This window comes from Ambystoma mexicanum, chromosome 12 (assembly GCF_040938575.1).
Source record: "Ambystoma mexicanum isolate Mex_15411 chromosome 12, UKY_AmexF1_1, whole genome shotgun sequence".
Classification (NCBI taxonomy): domain Eukaryota; kingdom Metazoa; phylum Chordata; class Amphibia; order Caudata; family Ambystomatidae; genus Ambystoma; species Ambystoma mexicanum.
Window position 1 is genome coordinate 880,666,795 of NC_090936.1, and position 18,903 is coordinate 880,685,697.

Consider the following 18,903-nt stretch of genomic DNA (forward strand, 5'->3'; position numbering starts at 1 on the left):
CCTGCACATGGTTAACCACTAACCGGAAAGCAAGCTTTTACGATTGGACAATTGAAACCAATTTACAACAGACCCGCCTACGTCTGAACGAACAAAACATCAAGAAAATCAGGCAGGCCTGGGCGAATAAAGCCACTCAGGAGGGAAATGAAGAAACGATCGAAAGACCAAACTACCTACCATTGCTTCTAGAATTCCGGGTGAAAGGGCAAAAGAAAACGAGACATCGTCCTCCTAACCACCATAGTTACGATAAGACCCTGGTAGAAAAAAGGAAACTGGGCCGTAAACTGTTAAGAAGAGCAAAGAAGTCCAATGTAGAGGACGATTGGAAGGCTTGGCGCCAAGAAGTGAAAATCTATAAAAATTGGCGGAAACAGCACAAAATCATCCAATATCAAAATGACGCTGAGACGATGATGCGTAAACTCTAATCAAAAAAATCAAATGAATTTTGGACCCTTATAAAAGAGTCAAACAACACACAGACTTTCCAACTTTCCAACGCAGTGGCTGAAGAATCCTGGTGCAAACACTTCACGGCTGAATTTGACGGCCGATTGACAGAATCAGAATTTGAAAGTCAGGGCCCTGAATCACCATGGGCCGACTTAACGAACAAGGATGACATCGAACTAGCCATACGAAAACTGAAGACCTCGAGAGCCCCGGGTCCGGACGGCCTTACCAACATGGACCTAAAAATGTCACCCAATGAATGGGCGGAAATGATCAGCAAGATCTTCGCTGAATGCGGCAAAACAAAGAAGGTGCCCGAATCATGGCAGAAGGCTGTAATAGTCCCCATTTATAAAAAAGGACCGAGAAATGATCCAGCGAGCTATAGGCCAATTGCCCTTCTAGACATAATAGGCAAAATATACGCCACAGGTCTCCTAAAACATCTACAAGCATGGAGTAAAAACAGCCCGTCCATCGACATATTGCAAACGGGATCCCAGAAAAATGGATCCACCTCGATCAACCTAATGATACTCAACATTCTGAAAGCGAAAGTTAAAGAAGGTGCCCCTAAGGTCCACCTGGCCTTTGTGGACCTGTCAAAGGCCTTTGACAGAATTGATCGTCCTAGTCTTTGGTCGAAACTTCAAGGGTGGAATTGCCCAGCCACGATCCTGGAGCCCATAAAAGCCCTCCACTCGCATACTAAAATCAGAATCAAACTCAACCATCAGGGATCCTTGTCGGACGAAATTAGAGTTAATCGAGGTGTGAAACAAGGGTGCCCACTGGCACCAGCGTTGTTTACCGCATTCCTAGGTGACTATCAAACATCTGAAAGCAGTATTCGATCGTTCCCACCAAAAATCGGGAAATGTGAGATTCCTTGTCTGTTGTACGCTGACAACGTCATATTAATTGACCAAACTAAAGTGGGTTTTACAAAGAAAATTAAGAAACCTGGAGAGCTACATTGCCGATAATTATCTGGAGATCAATAAATCAAAGACCAAAATCTTAGTGATAGAAAAAGCTCAAACCAAAACAGTGAAAAAGCTTAGCGTTTTCCTGGATAACACCAAAATAGAAGTTGTGACAAACTTCAAATATCTAGGGATACAATTGGACAGTTCCAGGACAGAAAGGACCCTCCAAAAACAAATATGGGGAAAAAACAAAATGCCTGACCTCCCAAATGAGAGCAGTGGACCGAAAGTTCGGCAAATTTTCTGTAATACCGGTTCTATCCTTCTACAAAGCTAAAGTGGTCCCGGCCTTGACCTATGGCATAGAGGCTTCGCTGTACTTCCCATGCAGCCTTTGGTCTAAAGTCGAAGGGTACGTGTGGAAAACAGTTTTGTGTTTACCTAAATCATCGCCCACCCCGGCCATCAGAAGAGAACTTGGTCTCGTGTCTCTAGCATCAATGATAGACCAAAGCGCGATGCGCTTATACAGAAGAATAATCATGTCAGACACTCTACCCATTTTTAACATCTTACGGGAGGAAATCGAAACAGGAAATTGCGAGGCTCTGGCTAAATAGACCAAGTTTCGAAAAGATGATCTGGCAAAAATAGAATGCTTGGAAAAAGATCTGAAAGAAAATCCAGACCGCATCAAAAGGAAAATGGTAGAAATGGACTGGATCTGCACTATGGAGAAAGCTACTAGCTACAAGCTTTTAAATCACCTACCTCCGTCATTTAACAAAGCGAAACAACCCCTAAAATACTGTGTTAAGTTTCCAGATAAGAAATTAAGAATTTCAATCATGAGAGCAAGACTAAACCTGATGCCAACCAGGGAAATTCTAACAATCAGAGGAGACTTATCCGATAAAAGGTGTCGCCTATGTAAAAAAGACTCATCCATCGAAACGCTGAAGCATTTGGTGATTGAATGCGAAATTACAAACAAAAACCGAACTACTTATCTCACCCCATTGGGGGAAAATCTGTGGATTTTCGAACCAGACGAACTATGGAAGAGACCGATCTCTGGCGAAAACACGAGATGGACGCAAGCCCTGGTAAAACTTATCGAACTTGCATTCGATCTGATAAACTGTAACAGATCAGAGGCTAAACCCGTAACGGGACTGGAAGCGGTTTAACGCGAGAGGAAAGTAAAAGGCTCTCAAGGTTTCTGACCCGGTGTGCTAGGCAGGGGGGGGGGGCTCTGGACTTTTAGCCCCAAATCTCTACTGTCGGTCTACAACATGTTGGAAAAAATTCATGTGTTGCTCTAACGGCAGCACTCTGAAGACGATCAAAACATTTTCTTTTTTTTGACAAAACTTAGTTAACTGAGTAAAGTTCAATAAAAAAAAAAAAATAAAATAAAATAAAACCTTACTCGCACAGCCTCATTAAAATAATTGAAGCCTTGTTGAGTAGTATTGATGCACTCTTATTAAGCATATAGCAGCTGTGTCAAGAACTAAATATTGTATTAAAACTATAGCGGCTCTGCTGAAATTTGCCAGCCTGTCGGATAAAGCTGGGTACTGATGCATCTATAGCACTGCCAAAAAGGGCTGGTAGATCTCATCTGCTGTGCCCACCCTGGGCCAAACATTAAGTGTATGTCTGTGCGTCTCTGAATGGATCCAAGACAGATCCACCACTCTGGCTTTAAAGGCAATTTGATGGCTCAAGATTACACCATCATCATTGTCTGGAACAGTGGACCTAACTATCTGTGGAAATGACTCCTCTTTACCCCTATTATGGGTGCAATCCTACGCTTTCATCAGTCGCCATTAGGTATCAAATGCAGGGAGTATAGAGAAACCCCTAAGGGCAGATGGCCCCTGCCTCGGGGAGACCTCGTTTCTCCACCTTAATGCCCCGTTTGGCCTTTAAACCATCAAGAAAGCCCAGAAACCAAACACCACAGACCTCTAGTTTATGCACTGCATTCAAAAGTCAAATTCTTCGCTATTCACAACCTAGCCCCAATTTTATCATGTGTGCTGTTGACATCACATCCTTAAATGGCTTTGGCTCATCATTCGTGGACACAGGCAATGTTAAGAACGTAATGTGTTAGCAATTAAAAGGGTTATCTTGCTACCAAATTCACCATCATCCCAATCTAAATCTTATGCTTTTTTTTGACCATGCCATTTCGTCTTTTATAGCCGTAATCGGATAGCTGCTATATTCTGTTTTCAATCAGGGATACTATTAAACCTTTCACCTGATTTTCAGGATATACAAGTCCCCAATCAAGCAGCAACATTTCTATTCTCACAACAGTAAAACCTAATACATTTTCAGATTGACCAAAACAATCCAAATAATATCCAGCAAAATTCATAATGTGTAGATTTCGTATTCATATTGATAGTGTATTGCATGAAAATGAGACAGAATTTTAGGGATGGCAACTCCGATAAGCCGAACTGTAGTTCCCTGGTCAAACAAGTACACCCGCCATACTTTCTTCCTACCCTGCTTACATTTGATCTAGCAGTAACACTAAATGGCTCTGTTTACATGAACACAGGTATCAATTATAAATACCCCATGAGAAAACCTTTGGTCCTCAACGAAAAAAAGGAACTCCTCAACCTACAAAAGGCAGAACCTTAGCTGTGGTGTCATCTAATCTCGGAGTAAAGCTGAAACTGGAGCCTAACCACCTGACATTTCAGATGCTTCCGAAACTTGGATATTTAAAAGCCTGAAAAGTATTGCTTGTTTTCCAAAATCTGAAAACCTCCAACCATCCCATTAAGACCACCAGCAATGAACACGAACAGCTAAGATCACCAACATAGTATAGAACTACTTAAAAACCAGCACTTTGTCTCAACCCACACAAGAGCGACTTGCTAACATCTCTGCTGGCCGGAGTACTTCATGTCTAAAGTAGAAGTACTCTTTGTCCTATGGCTAGGATAACCTACATAACTGCGAACCCAGAATTTACTTTAAGCTCCATGAGTGATGAACATTTAATGATACCGCTCCCCCGCACCATTTCCTTTTCTACATTGTTTTATCACCCACACCCCTCCCGCAGGGCTTCAAAGCAGTTTTTGACAAACTAGCGCCTTACAAAAGTGCAAAATAAATGTATTGTTTCTCTTATTTTGTGTTAGCAGCTCATGAATCTTCTGCTTCTGGGTTCTGGTCACATCTCTCTCAATTGTTTACCCTCCGTTTTGTTTTAGTTTCAAACTTTGTTATTCCTCCCGTTTTGCACAACGACAGAACGTTATTTGTTTCAGTATGGATACTTTGCGTCAACTTTCCCTTAAAGCATTAGATCCACGTCAGACAATCCGGAGTCGTTACCATATTAACCCGACGTTTACGATCAGAACATTTGGTACCAGAAATATGTCTGTTAGGCGGAAACCTGTGCAGTTCCCTCTGGGACCACTGCAAAAGATTTAGGACTACAGGCGTTGGCGGTGAACCCACTTGGTAGCAGTATGTACCACACAGATTCACTTGGTAGCTGTGGCTGAGCAGTCAGACTTCTCTCAAGAAAAGTTGAGCAGTATGTGGAGTATACAACATAGGGCAATTCTTCACCGCAAGACAAGCAAACACGCAACGAGGCTTAGTGTAAAGATAGTAAGGTATTTATTTAGAACACAACATCTAGGGAAAACACTAAAGCAAATCACGGCAAACAAATCAAACACAATTAATCTACGAAGTAGAAAATGATCAATCCCCCTAGCAAAATATCGACAACTCTAGGTTCTACCGGTACCACTTATTTTCAGACAGAGGTGTATACCTCAACCTAGATGACACTTGAATATTAGTTAGGAAGGGAGAGAAAAAAGATAGGCAGGTTATGAAGTCAACACAGTTCAATCCTACGCGGGTAAAATGCAAGGCAGGGAGGCAAGAATCACAATAGATCATAAAGTTCAGAGGCCAGGCCCACTCGGAGAGAGGCAAGGCGCGATGTCCCAAAAAGTCTCTAGTGGAGATGCATCCAAGTCTTTATAGCAAATTGTTATCGGCAGATTGAACCAGTTCAGAACAAAGAATGAGCAAAGCTTGGAGGCGACCCAGCGGAACGGAGAGGATTAAGACACCTCACTCGAACCGAACGAAAGGGAAGCCAGGCGGACACGGTACCTTGTTGTGGAGGGCAGCTCCGGCGGGGGCAGTTGTTCCTGGTGGTGGATGCACGTCGGGTCTTGGCCAAGAGTAGAGATGATCTCGTTGTCGAAGGAAAGTAAAGTCCGGTGCACCACCAGGGAAGAGACCAGCCGCGGAGTGCTCCGTCACAAGGCACCACCTTTTGGTCACGGTTCAGGGGTAGTGGCTATCCGGTTGCCGAGGTGCTCTGCACGGGCAATTCGACCACTGCGTCCTGAAGCGAATAAAAAGCAAAGGGGACTGGTTGTTCCCACCAGTCAGGGGAAGAGACTCTCCGGCAGGGAGATCTCCTCTGTCGTCGGGAAGTGGCGAGTCGGTTCCGCAGGGCTCCACCGGAGGTGTCGTCGTGCAGGTCGGCTCAGCGTTACCCTCGTCGGATTCTTAGGTCCTGTGGCGACTTCTGAAGATCCAGTCCCAAAAGCCCTGCTTTTATGCAGAAAACCCCCATTCATTCAGCCTAGCTGTCAATCAACACATGCTAAGTGGTGCGCGGGAACGCTCACCACTTGAGCCAATCACTCCAGAGTGCGACCTGAGTTGGCAAGGCAACTCGGTCCAGGGTGCCTAAACCCCCTCCCACACCCCTGAGGTAACCCAGACAGAATGGCACCACTTTGGAGGGTCTCTGTACAGAGGCCCGCCAAAAGTGGAACAAAGGGCTCAACCTTTGGTTTAGGAGTCACAGAGACGAACACAGACGCCATTTTAAAACCGAGTTCTGGCAGAAAATACCACTCGATAAACTTATTTAAGATAAGTAGATCGGTGGTACGTCGGAGATTAATGAGAAAAAGTATCAATCTCCAACAATGGGACGAATCCCATAGGGTTATGTTCGGGATCGAACATAACAAGTAGTTTCCACTGCCACCAGCCAAAACTCGACGAGGGGGGACGGGACAGTGCCCCCTTGAGTAACAGATCCAGGAGTAATCGAATTACCCCTACTAGTACGTCCACAAAAAGATGGTTGGTACTAGTTCTGTTAGTAAATTTAGGTCTAGTAAAGCCAATGGTGACTTTACATGCCCGGGGAGACAGTAGTCAGTCCCCGGGTATGGAGTCTATGGTGGGGGACCCGCTAGGGCGCCCCCGTGTTACGACACATAGGGTGCGGTGTAACACACACAGAAAAACATATGAGACCCTAGGGAGTAAAAGACCCCATAGCCCATCAAACACATTGACTTTTCAAAGGAATGACACACATACATGTCCAAGAGTGGGAGAAAAAGTCTCACTCTTGGCAGGATGGAAAAAACAAACTCCAGAAATCCAGCAAAGCTGCTGGGGACTCACTAGGTTAGGAAATTCAGCCTAAACAGAGAATTCTCCCTAACAATGTCTGACGGTCCGGTGACCACAACTGTTGCCCTAAGTCAGTGGGCATTTTAGCGCACAATGTCACATGGCACCAAGTGAACCCTCTTCTTGAGCCCCCTTTGAATGAAGTCTTAATCTGTCACCCGAGAACCCCCAAGCCAATCCCATTTTAGCTGGGCTATGCTCCGATACTGGCTATATTCCCTCCGTACCTTGGGAGCTACTAGACATTGCCCCACTTAGAGTTTACTCTCCGTCAACTCATATTACATATAATCCCACTGATTAATATTAGTCTTCTCCTGCAGTTGCTCTATAGCATTTACAAGTCCATTACAGTACCTGCAACACCTTTAGCACCCAATCGAGAAGTAACAACCCAGCAGTACCAGCACTAAAGGTCATTGCACTTGTTCAGAAATAGGTACTTTGATATCTTTAAAAAACAATTAAAAAAAAAACTCTTCTTGGGACTCTTTTTGACTTTGTGGAGGAGTTACCTTTTTGACATTGAATCTCTATGCATAGTTATTGCTATGTTAATATACCCTGAAAAATCTGGCACATTCCAAACTCATCCAAAAAGTCCAACTTAAATGTATTGATCCAGTTTCCCTATCATTAAGGCTGAAGTTATTTAGTACCTCATTGTACCCGTAAAAAGGGAATAGATGAATTACGCCATAAATCTCTGGAGGGGTCTCTACGATTGTTGGTAAAGATACTGAGAAACATCTTTTGCGCCCATTATTTAGTCTTCAGTGGTTCCATTTTGTGTCGAAAATCCTCTGAAGTAGTAATCTGAAAGGCACGTGGTATACAGATTTATCATACCAGCTTTCACTATACCTGTGCAAACATGTTTGCAGGACTGTTAAGCTATACCAGGCATTTTAAGATTGTCACCTATGCAGAAAAAAAATTACCACTAGTTAGTAACTACTCATCTGCCCTCAACAGTATTAGATGCCAACTCGAAACTGATACTATAGTTGTTTCTAAGTTCTTAACATGAAGAAACAATTCATGTAGCAATGGATAACCTTCAATCTCTCAAACACCAAGCAGTAGACTTTGAAAGTACTACAAAATCAATTTTATTAATAGCTATGTGGCTGCATTCAATGAAGAAACAGGTTGCAGTGTATGCCATTAGGGTGGGAAAGGGCTGTATCCTTTTGCCAGCCTCTTCCTCATAATGAGACCCAGCCTAACTCGTTGCAGCCATTTCACTGCATTTGGTGATTTGCTGTTTCACTGCACTTTTTTAGCAGGGTGAAGGGGTTGTACTTGGGAGTCGGGGAGGGGTGGGCGGCATCAAAGGGGGATATAGGGGCATTGGCTTCTGCAAGAAATGCCATGAAAAAATGCAGTCAAATGGCCACCACGTTGAGATGTACCAGATCCTCAATGTCCTTGTGTTTAGGACTATATGTGCACCAAGTAAACCATATCTTTCTTTCAAGATAACTGGATTCATTTGGTGTGAGAAGTATCATGGTATTAAATAGCTAGGGTAAACTTTAATGAAATGAAGGGACTGCACAGTTACCGTTAAGCAATCTTCGGGCTTCTCAGAACTGCAGATCTTCGATGAACAGTGGATAAAGATGGGGCTTTCTCTCATGCTCGCAAAAACAAACATTTGGATGGAGAAACGGGAAATTGCAACAGCATCTTTTGGAGTATGCCATTTAAATGAGGGATCCACCGGGCAGCTGAAAAAAAAATACCAGCAAGAAGATTAGCTGTTTGTAAAACAAAAGGGCAAATGCAATCTTGATGGAACATTGAATGACTTGTCACATATCATTCAATCGCAGTAAGAGCAACGAAAGAAATACCTCATAGAAAATGTAACCCTATTGGGATAATGCTAAGAATCCACAAGGACAACCATCTAAGTAGTCATTTTACTATAGCCTTGTAAGTCTACTGTACTTGGCAACCTCTATTCCTTTTGTCCATCAATGGGAATTATAATTGTTCTTTTTATAACACGCCTAATACCGGAGACCAGTTTTTAAGCGCAAGCCTGGGATTCGAACCCGTTTTGCTATGCGTTGTCTCACTTCCAAGACCAACATGTTGTCCCTGAGCTATCCTCCCGGCAAAATTGCCCCAGCGGTACTTCCATTAGCTAGACTGTTCTTTAAGCTCCATTTAAAAAAAGGTTGTTTCTCCATCTACCCCTTGTGCAATTGTAGGCTTTTTATCTGAGAGACGGGTCCCGAGAAGATTACTGGGTCAAAAAAGTATCCCCTAATCAGTTCGCATCACATTCTCTTGAGGATTTTTGTGACATTTCTCACAGTTTAAGACAAAAGATGACCATGTTTCAGCTAAACAAAAATGAGTAGGCTGTCACACTATCTTCCAGAAATAAAACTAAGAAAGAAAAACAGTAACTGGTTATTGAAAGTCAGCCTTTCATTGCCTCCCCATACAGCCTCCACTTAAGATCTCTCTGAAGGTAGGACCTTCAATGAAAGGAGGGCAGTCTGTTGACCATATGTCTCTTGGAGCTGCAAGTACAAGGCTTGAGAATCCTTTGGTTTAACCTTCTTTCTCTTAGTATGCAATCAGAAAGAACATGCTCTACAAGGTCTACGATCTATTAAAAAAAAGTAGTTGTTGGACTTTTATTTAGATCTTGTAGATTCAGAAAATTCGTTTCCCAATTGTAGTGTTTGCTTTCATAAGGGATATCCGTGTACTGATATTGAAGTGTACTGAAAACCTATGGATTACCTTACAGATTTGATTTTCATCCAGGGGAATGGAAACTGTCAAAGACTGTAAGGACCACTATGGCGCTAAAGATAGGTGTGGTGTTGCTATGAATAAAGATTATGTTCAAACCTTTTGTAGAGGTCTTGAAGGAACTATACTCTTTAAACATGTTTCCACTCCTTGTCCAAAGCCATTGTGCTTACAACCGCCTCCTGTATCTGCGGTATGACAATTACCACATCTTTTTCTTGCTCCACCACCTGCATGTTTCAAGCAGACCAAGAAAAGTGTTCCAGTGGATGCCCAGTTTCCAGGATTGCCAGAGTCCGAAGAAGAGCTTCGTCTTGCTACCCTGTCCATTGCCCCAAAAGCCCAGATTTTCAAAAAGTGGTATTTTTGGGGCATCGCCCACCTGTTCAGAGTGACATCTTTAGCCATCTTTATGGGCAAATGGTACTTTTAGCTGGGGTCTGCCAAAATCTACAATCAATTCTTCCTGACAATCTTCAGACCAAAACGAATTTACTGCTTTAGTCCGTTTGTGCAAATATTTTTATTAGGTCACAAAATCCACTATAAAATACACAAAGGTGCAATTCTGACTAGAGACATGACAGCCTTGGTCTTCCAGTGCATTTTTTCCAAGAGACGATACCACCTTGAGGTATCTGGGTAAGGATAACAGGAATAGGAATCAGGAACGAGGAAGTGAATAGAAGGTGACGGGAATGATCAAACTCTACCTCTTATTCAAATGCTCACTGAAATATATATCAAAAGACACCTAATAGTTGCCAGGACTATTTGTACATGACTACAAATGTCCCCATTTGCTTATTGCATATTTGCTACTGAGTGCAGCCCCATATGTCTCGTACCCTCTGAAAAACATGTTCAGCCGTCCCTGCATCTGCAAAATAAACCGCTTATGTTTGAATACTGTTGTTCGCTTTGTGGGATATCATACATATGCCGCCACTTTAAGGACCAGTAGGAATTTCTTCATCTCCAGCATCCTGCACCCCTTTTCAGCGGAAGAAACATTCAGGCGCAGAAAAAATAGTCATTCCCCATTCTGAGGCCAGAGGTTTGATAGTTGTAGTTCTCTGCTGAAGTTCTCCTCCAACAGTAGAATCGCTGAGCACAAATACAGTGTCCCCTCCACTGCTGCAGACCGAGTTAGGCTGGACTACAGGAAGTCCATAGAATTTTGGGATACGAAACGCAGCTCCATTTTCTTGCGTTGCCAAAGAAGTTCAAGACGTGCCGGAATATCTAGGGGGTCACACATCACAAGAGTAACCATCGGCCGCAACGCATCGCATGCATCTCACGGAGAAGACCATACAGGAACAGCGCAGGCACCCTATCGAACACGTGCCACACGGCCACCTAAAGACTACACCCGGAAACGGCTAAGAACATGTCCAGCCCAAGTACCAGCCCCGTGAGGGCCAGCGAAACCTCATCCTCCAGGAGAAGTCTCACCACGGATCACCCTGACCCAACACAGACAACATTTATGCCACCATTCGACCCATTCACCACAGGAGCTGCTATCAGATGGGAAATCTGGCTTCAACAATTCGAAATGCACCTCGACGCCAGAGACATTATCGTGGCGAAAAAGAAGCGCACCTTCCTCCTACTCAACATCGGAGCGGCTACCCTGCGCCTATTCAATGCTACCCCGAACCGCGGAAACTACGACAACTATGACGCAGCCAAAGCCACGCTCACGAACATGTTCAAACCCGACCTCAACCCAGATTACGAGCGTTTCCATTTCTGCATGGCAAGGCAAAGGGAGAAAGAAACAGTAGACAAATTTCACGCTCGCCTTCGTGAAATGGCGGTAGGCTGTGAATTCCCGGACGAAGAATTTGCGATCCGCCTCCAGATCATCAACGGGATATCCTCTGAAAAACTAAGAGCCATACTATCTGAGAGAAACATACACCTGTCCCGTATCCTCGAGATGGCGCGACTCTGCGAACAAACGGATGACCAGGTAGCGATTATGGAAGCAGCGATCCAAAGACTGCCAATGGATAGCCCCGGGCCCACAGAAGAGGTTGCAGCCATCTCCAGACACCAGAGAAATCGCACGAAACAAGGCCAGAAACCCCACCAATCACAGGGGCGAGACAGGAACTGCAAATGGTGCGGAGGTCCATGGCACAGAGGCGAATCCTGCCCCGCATGGGGATCCACGTGCAGAAAATGCAATCGCCTCAACCACTATGCCGCGGTCTGCCTAAACCCGCCGAACCAGAGCGATAAAGACACAGCCCCACGACCAACACGAGCGCCGGAAGAAGTTTGCACCCAGAGATTCTTCCTCCCAACATGCACGAAAAGGGAAAGCCAGAGCCGTTGATGACTCCCAAAGGTCCCCAGACACGAGCGACAGTGACGACAGCAGCGCATCCCCCGAAAGGAGAGACAAGGGAAGACGGAAGAAAGGAAGTAGACAAGTACATCGTGTACATCTAATATCAGCTGTCGACCCACATCGGTCTCGACGGAGGAAGAGACCATCGTGCACAGTCCTCTCCAACGGGGAACCGCTAAAAGTGGTCATCAACACTGGCGCAACGGTGAACGTCATGCCCGTAGTAGCCTTCAACAGACTTCAACCGAAACCCGATCTTCACAAGAAGAAAGTCAGGCTGTATGCCTACGGAAGTAAGAGACCCCTGCCCGTGCAAGGATCCTTCAAGTCAGACTTTGCCCACAAGAACACCAACTGCCGTGCGCGCATCTACGTAGTGGATGCCGGATGTGAGATGCTGCTGAGCTGCAGAACAGCGGAGAAGCTGAAACTAATACACTTTGCCTTCGACCTCAAACACGACGAACTCAGCAACCTACTGCAACAGCACAGAAAATTATTCCAAGGCATTGGATGCCTAAAAGGGAGAACCATCAAGCTCCACATAGACCCCACCATTGAATCGAAAGCAGTGCAACATCAACGGATTCCATTTCACCCGAGAGGCGCTGTGGAAAAAGAACTAGCCAAGCTCGAGGAAGCAGGAATCATAGAACGAACATCTGGACCGACCCCGTGGGTCTCGCCCAAACAGCCAGACGCGGTAAGAATATGCATAGATATGAGGCTCCCCAACGTAGCCATTGGAAGAGAACGCCACGTAACTCCCACAATAGATGAGCTCATCGTAGACCTAACCGGGGCAACAGTCTTTAGTAAACTTGACCTCAGATCAGGCTATCACCAGCTAAGACTATCCAGAGAATCAAGGTACATCACTACTTTTTCTTCTCACCTCGGCCTGATGAGGTACAAAAGACTCAATTTTGGGATATCATCTGCTGCGGAGGTGTTCCAGCATGAAATCCGAAAGGTCATCGCAGGATTAGAAGGCACCACCAACATCAGTGATGATATCGTTGTATACGCACCGAACAAGAAAGAACACTACAGGCGACTAGCGGCAGTCCTGAAGAGGCTAGAAGAAGCAGGCCTAACCCTCAACGCAGAAAAGTGCAAATTCGACAAAGATGAACTATGCTTCTTTGGCTACATTTTCAGCGCAGAAGGTGTTTCCCCTGACCTGTCTAAAGTACAAGACATAAAGGACACCAAGGCACCACAATCAGCCTCAGAGGTGAGGAGTTTCATGGGGATGGCGACCTTCTGCGCACGGTTCATTCCTGACCTCGCCAGCATTGCAAGTCCACTCAGAGATTTAACAAAGAAAGACCAAAAGTGGGAATGGACCGCGACTCATCAACAAGCGTTCCAACAAATTAAAGACACTCTGTCCACCTCCACCACCATGGCTTTCTTCAACGTAGAAAGGCAGACTGAACTCCTCATTGATGCCAGCCCAGTTGGCCTGGGAGCAGTATTAACACAAACTGACAATGAAGGGAAGGTGTTCCCCATCGCGTTTGCCAGTCGAGCTCTCACAAAACCCGAACAGAACTATGCACACAGAGAAGGAAGAGCTAGCCATCTTGTGGGGGTGCCGTCATTTCAAAGTGTACCTGCTAGGCAAGCAGGCAAAAGTCTTTTCAGACCACAAACCTCTGATACCAATCTTCCGAGGCTCTGCCCCTCATCCGCTTGCACGCATAGAAAAATGGATGCTGCAGCTACAGCCCTACAATATCGAAGTTGAATATCGCCCCGGATCAGACAACTCGGCAGACTACCTGTCCCGACACCCGAGGCCCGCTACAGACAATGAACAACGCCATGCGAAAGAGACTGAGGAGCACGTCTGTCAGGTAGTCGCCTGCGCGAGACCGCGAGCCCTAACTCTGCAAGAAGTAGCGTGTGAGACAGAGGCGGACACCATCCTACAATACACAACTGCCGCTGTCCAATCAGGGAATTGGAAGAGCTACCTCACGTCGATGGCCCAACGCACAACACCGGCACAGGTCAAACTCAGAGCTCTGTTCGGGATCAGGTACGAACTCTCGGTGGCCCCGGAAGGGCTACTGCTAAAAGGACACCGAATCATATTACCCGAGTCCCTTGAGGAGAGAGCCCTCCGACTAGCTCACAGTGGACACCAAGGCATCGTCAAGACCACCGCGTACCTTAAGTCCAGGATGTGGATGCTGAACATGCAGCAAAGGGTAGTAGAGCTAGTGGAGTCCTGCGCGGCCTGTCAAGCATCCAGAAGACCAGAAAACCCTGAACCGATAAGCAGTGTCCCCAGAAGCTGCAGGCGCTGGGATGCAGTCAGCATGGACCACTGCACAATCGCCGGCGAAGGATACCTACTCGTGGTGATCGACGAGTTTAGTAGATATCCTGAAGTGGAACACGTGGCATCTACTAACGCCGAAACCACTATCCTCACGCTAGAGAAGATATTCGCCACTCACGGAATTCCGAGAAAGGTGAAGAGCGACAACGGACCAGCATTCACCAGTCAGGATCTACGCGAATACTTCAAAGAAGTAAACGTCAAACACCAGCGAATTACCCCAAGATGGCCCCAAGCAAATGGAGACGCTGAACGATTCATGGGGTCACTCAATAAAGTCATCAGGATCGCCAAGGAGCAAAGACGCCCGTGGTTGAAGGCAGTATATCGGTTTCTGAGAACACACAGACAAACCCCGCACTCCGCCATGGGAATCAGCCCAGCCGCTCTCATGCTTGGAGTACCCATACAAGCAGAACTCCCCATACACCCCCAGTGGACAGCCCCAAAACCGGACATCCCAGCAATGGATGCCACGAGGCTGAGGCGAAATGAACAGGAAAGCGTTGCCAGACGAGCTTGCCACAGGGAACTGACCCCAGGGGACACCATCATCGTCAGAAACCGAGCACCACCTAAGAAGATGTCACTCAACTTCGAGCTTCAACCATGGACAGTTAGTACCACTAATCACAGCATGGTCACCGCTACCCGAGGGGGAGAGACAGTAACAAGAAACATATCACACTTCCGGAAAGTACCCCCAGAACTGTGGGAAGAGCATCCAACGACTCCGAGGGGTGAAGCAGGAACACCGCACACACCCCGAATGCCAACACCACCGGGTAGTCTTGTCACACCAAGAATCTCAGACGGACCACACCTGCAAGAAGAGAGCTGAAGCAGAGACCCCCAAGGGAGACACACCGAAGGAGAGAAGCACCCGATACCATCTGAGAGAAAAGCCCAAACCATCGTCACGCCTCCAAGGATACGTAGTAGACGGGATCTACCGTCAGAAACTCACACCAAGATGAACCCTGAATGCAGTAAGCGAGACCATGTACAAATAAAGTGTGTGCCAGTTCATATGTAATATCAGCCCGAAATGTTGGTTACTAACAGCAATAGAAAATATCTCCAAGTTGGGGAGGAATGTGGCGTCACGTGCCCGAGCTACGGCACGGTCACGTGACAGTGTAAAAATAAAGGAATCACCGGAACTGGTGGCATGACGCCAGTCCGGGTTTAAGCACCACCCGAGTGAGTCGTGTCTCTTCTGTGCTGCGACCCGCCCCTGCGCAGCGTCGCTTGGGCAGGCCTGCCCAAACTCCCAGCGCCAGACGGGAACCGCCGCGCTTACCCATCACAGACTCTACTGCTGTAGGGACGGCCAGAATCCTCACATCAGCCACTGCTGGACATTCTCAGTTGACTACCAAAACCTTATCCAGAAGAAGCATAAACTTGAGCATCCGGTTTATAATCTTGGCAGTGTCTTGCATTTGAAATTGTTTAGTAGCGAAATGTTTACTCCAACTTGACAGGACTTACTGTTGCTTCCAACTGTGACAGAAGAGACGGATCACTCCATCTTGTGCACAGGCTTTTAAAGTGGTGAGATCGCTGCATTTACATTCTGGAATCTCTTTGTAATGTCGTTGTCATGTGACTGCTAGTCATCCTCTGCAGGTGCTCCATTCGTGGGTCTGAGGAAAAGGCGCCCCCCTCGCACTCCTATTCATGTTAAGCCTACCTTTTATGTTGTCGACCCCTGATATCAGTCCAGTATTAATACTAACTGCCAGACATGCAGTGCGGTGGAGGGTCCCTCAACGAAAGTGTGTTTACTACACCGCAAAGAACAATGGGGATTTCACACTGCTGCCAAGAGGTAGTACTTTTGTTGAGGCTGCTGCAGTAAGACCCCTCATTCGGATGATTCAGTGGTGCACAGAAATACTGTGCCGGGAACACCACACACTACCTTGCAAGTATGTGAGCTTACAGAGCACTCTCCTCGGATAGTTCTGGGAGAGCACTCCATCATCAACAAAGGCTCTTGTTTTGGGCAATGTGCTAGCTACACCACCATCCTGTTTTATTCACAGGCAGCAGTGTACAATCATAGTAGTGTGTACAGAAACGTTTTTGTTCCTCAGAAACCAGTCACATACTTCGAATGACAGTAACAGCAGAGACCTCCAACCTCCATGGAGACCACAAAGTCCTGGAAGCATGCTTGCGGCCCCCACAGCAAGTGGGAAAACAGCTTTCTTCAGTGCCGCTTGTCTCTAACCACACCCATAACCTCCGGAAAGAAAGCCCTGGGTTAGGTTGCTGGGAAGGAGACTCAGTCATTGGTTACCTCACTTACACAATTCAAAGGGAAACTTTGGCATTTGTGCCATGGAACATGCAAGGATAAACTCCTATGGGATGCAGCAACACATCTGATGCTAGAGTACAGGGTTGTTTGGCAGAGCAAGAGGGGTACCATTTGTATACTGTTCTGGCCGTGTGGCCTGGAAGGATTGTAGATACACGCCAAGAAGGCGATTAACATCTTCCTTATTGAACAGTTAACTGGATACTGAATACAAAGCCTCAAGCCTCCTCCCACGTCATGGCCCACGTGACCTTGTCCACGTGGGTCTGTGTCTCTTAAAGAGACATGCGCCCTCTAACAAAACCCGCGGACAAATGTCCTGCTTCCATTTTAACATTCCTCAACCAGGTGTAGTGGTTTCCTGACAATTTGTTGGGGCCGGACACTGGGGCCCACACTTGGACCACCTTCAGGCCCGTCAGCCCTCTCTGTCTCTGGTCAAGGCAGGGACCTAGGGGGAGTCCACAGGCTGGATCTGGAGGTGGAGGTCTTTCAGCTTCTTCATTAACGACATGTTTAAATAAACTATTCCGTGTTATTTCTTTCTCAGAGTTCACAGCGGTCACCATCGTTCCTTTTACTGTGGTGACCTGTAGGGATTTTGGTGCAAACCGAGAATCGTTTTTTCTGACCATGGCTTGTTGGACCAGCACTTCATCCCCTACATGAAACTCCTTTGGTTGGGCCCCTCTCCCTTAATCGATCTCCACACAAGCCCTTTCCTTACGCTCAGCATCTCTTCTTATGACTGCCTGGTCTGCTTCCAGCTCACTCACCAGGTGTCTTACGATGTGTGTGCAGACCTGATACTTCATCATCAGCTCCGCAGGAGTCTTATTTGTGGCTTTTTGAGGCGTGTTCCGGTAGTCCCATGGCAGACGACAGAGCGCTTGGTGGGGGTCATCGCCTTCAATACGGGCTATCTGTAGGGTTTTCTTGATCAAGGCAATGAACCTCTCGGCATCCCATTGGCTTGGGGCCAGCAGGGTGTGATTTGCTGGTGGTTAAACCCCATGTGTCTCGCAAAGGCCGCAAATTCATGACCGCTGAATGGCGGACCGTTGTCTGACTTGATGGTGTCCGGTATTCCCCACTCACTCACGACCTCAAAAAATAGATGCCACTTGGGCAAACGCTGTGGATGTTGACCTTTTTACAATTGGAAACCTTGAGTGCTCATCAATGAACAGCAATAAATATTCTCCAGCTCCGAGGGGACCATAAAAGTCCATAGCGACTTTCTCCTAATGGTGTTCTGGGATCTGTGTCGGTTGGAGTGGGATTGGAGCCTCAGCTTTGGCCGTGCATTGGCACACTATGCAGTTTCTCACCCACTGATCCACCATAGCATCCAAGAATGGGAACGACTGACATCTGAGCTGTCTCTTGGTGTTGTCTGCTCCACAGTGTCCCCCATAGGCTGTCTTGGTGATTTCGGACCAGAGGGTTGCTGGGATGACAAGCCTGCACCCTCTTAGGAGAATTGTTTTATCCTTTACGGCCAACTCTGTGTGTCCTTTTGCTAGTCTCTCAAATTCATCTCTGCATGCTCCTGGATAGGTCAATACTGCGCGCCGATAGTCTTTCCATCTGTTGTTCTCGGTGAGACTAATCGCCAAGGCCATGGAGGGGTCTGCAGCTGAGGCAACGGTCTCGAGTGAGACAGCTGGGGAAAGTGCGTTCGAGGTCACATAGCTTATGTATTCAGTGTCACTGGGTTTCGGCACCGGCTTACCCGTAGGAGGCCTAAACAAATAGTCAGCCGGGTTGTTCTCACCCCCAGGTCGATGAATGATTTCATAGTCTTATTCCTGGAGTCCGATTCCCCATCGCTAGATCCTGGGGGGATTCTTTGTCTTCGAGTTTCCGAAGAGCTACAGCAGGGCCTGGTGATCCGTGATGAGGGTGAACTTCTTGCCTATCACAAAGTTGTGGAAGTGTTCACACGCCCATACAGCCACCAAGCTCTCTTTTTCGGCCTGCAAGTATGCAGACTCGGGTGGTGCTAGTGCCCTACTGGCGTATGCCAGGATGTGTCTTGGGTGGTCATCCATCCCATTTGTCTGCGCCAGTATGGCACCTAGCTCCACTGGACTTGCATCCACTACAGTCTGTGTGCCAGCCCAGGTTGAAGTAGGCAAGCCTTCTGGCTTCAGCCAGCGCCTGTTTGATG

The 18,903-nt window shown here is 46.6% G+C and overlaps 1 protein-coding gene across 3 annotated transcripts in view; it reads right to left on the reverse strand.

Moving 5' to 3' along the window:
• LOC138513069 (uncharacterized) overlaps positions 1-18,903 on the reverse strand; it is a 1,355,028-nt gene that overhangs the window by 142,442 nt on the left and 1,193,683 nt on the right. For all 3 annotated transcript variants that reach the window (XM_069627754.1, XM_069627753.1, XM_069627752.1), the window contains one exon: positions 8,473-8,638. In XM_069627754.1, coding sequence (XP_069483855.1) covers positions 8,473-8,638 — 166 coding nt within the window. The remainder of the gene's footprint in view (positions 1-8,472; positions 8,639-18,903) is intronic.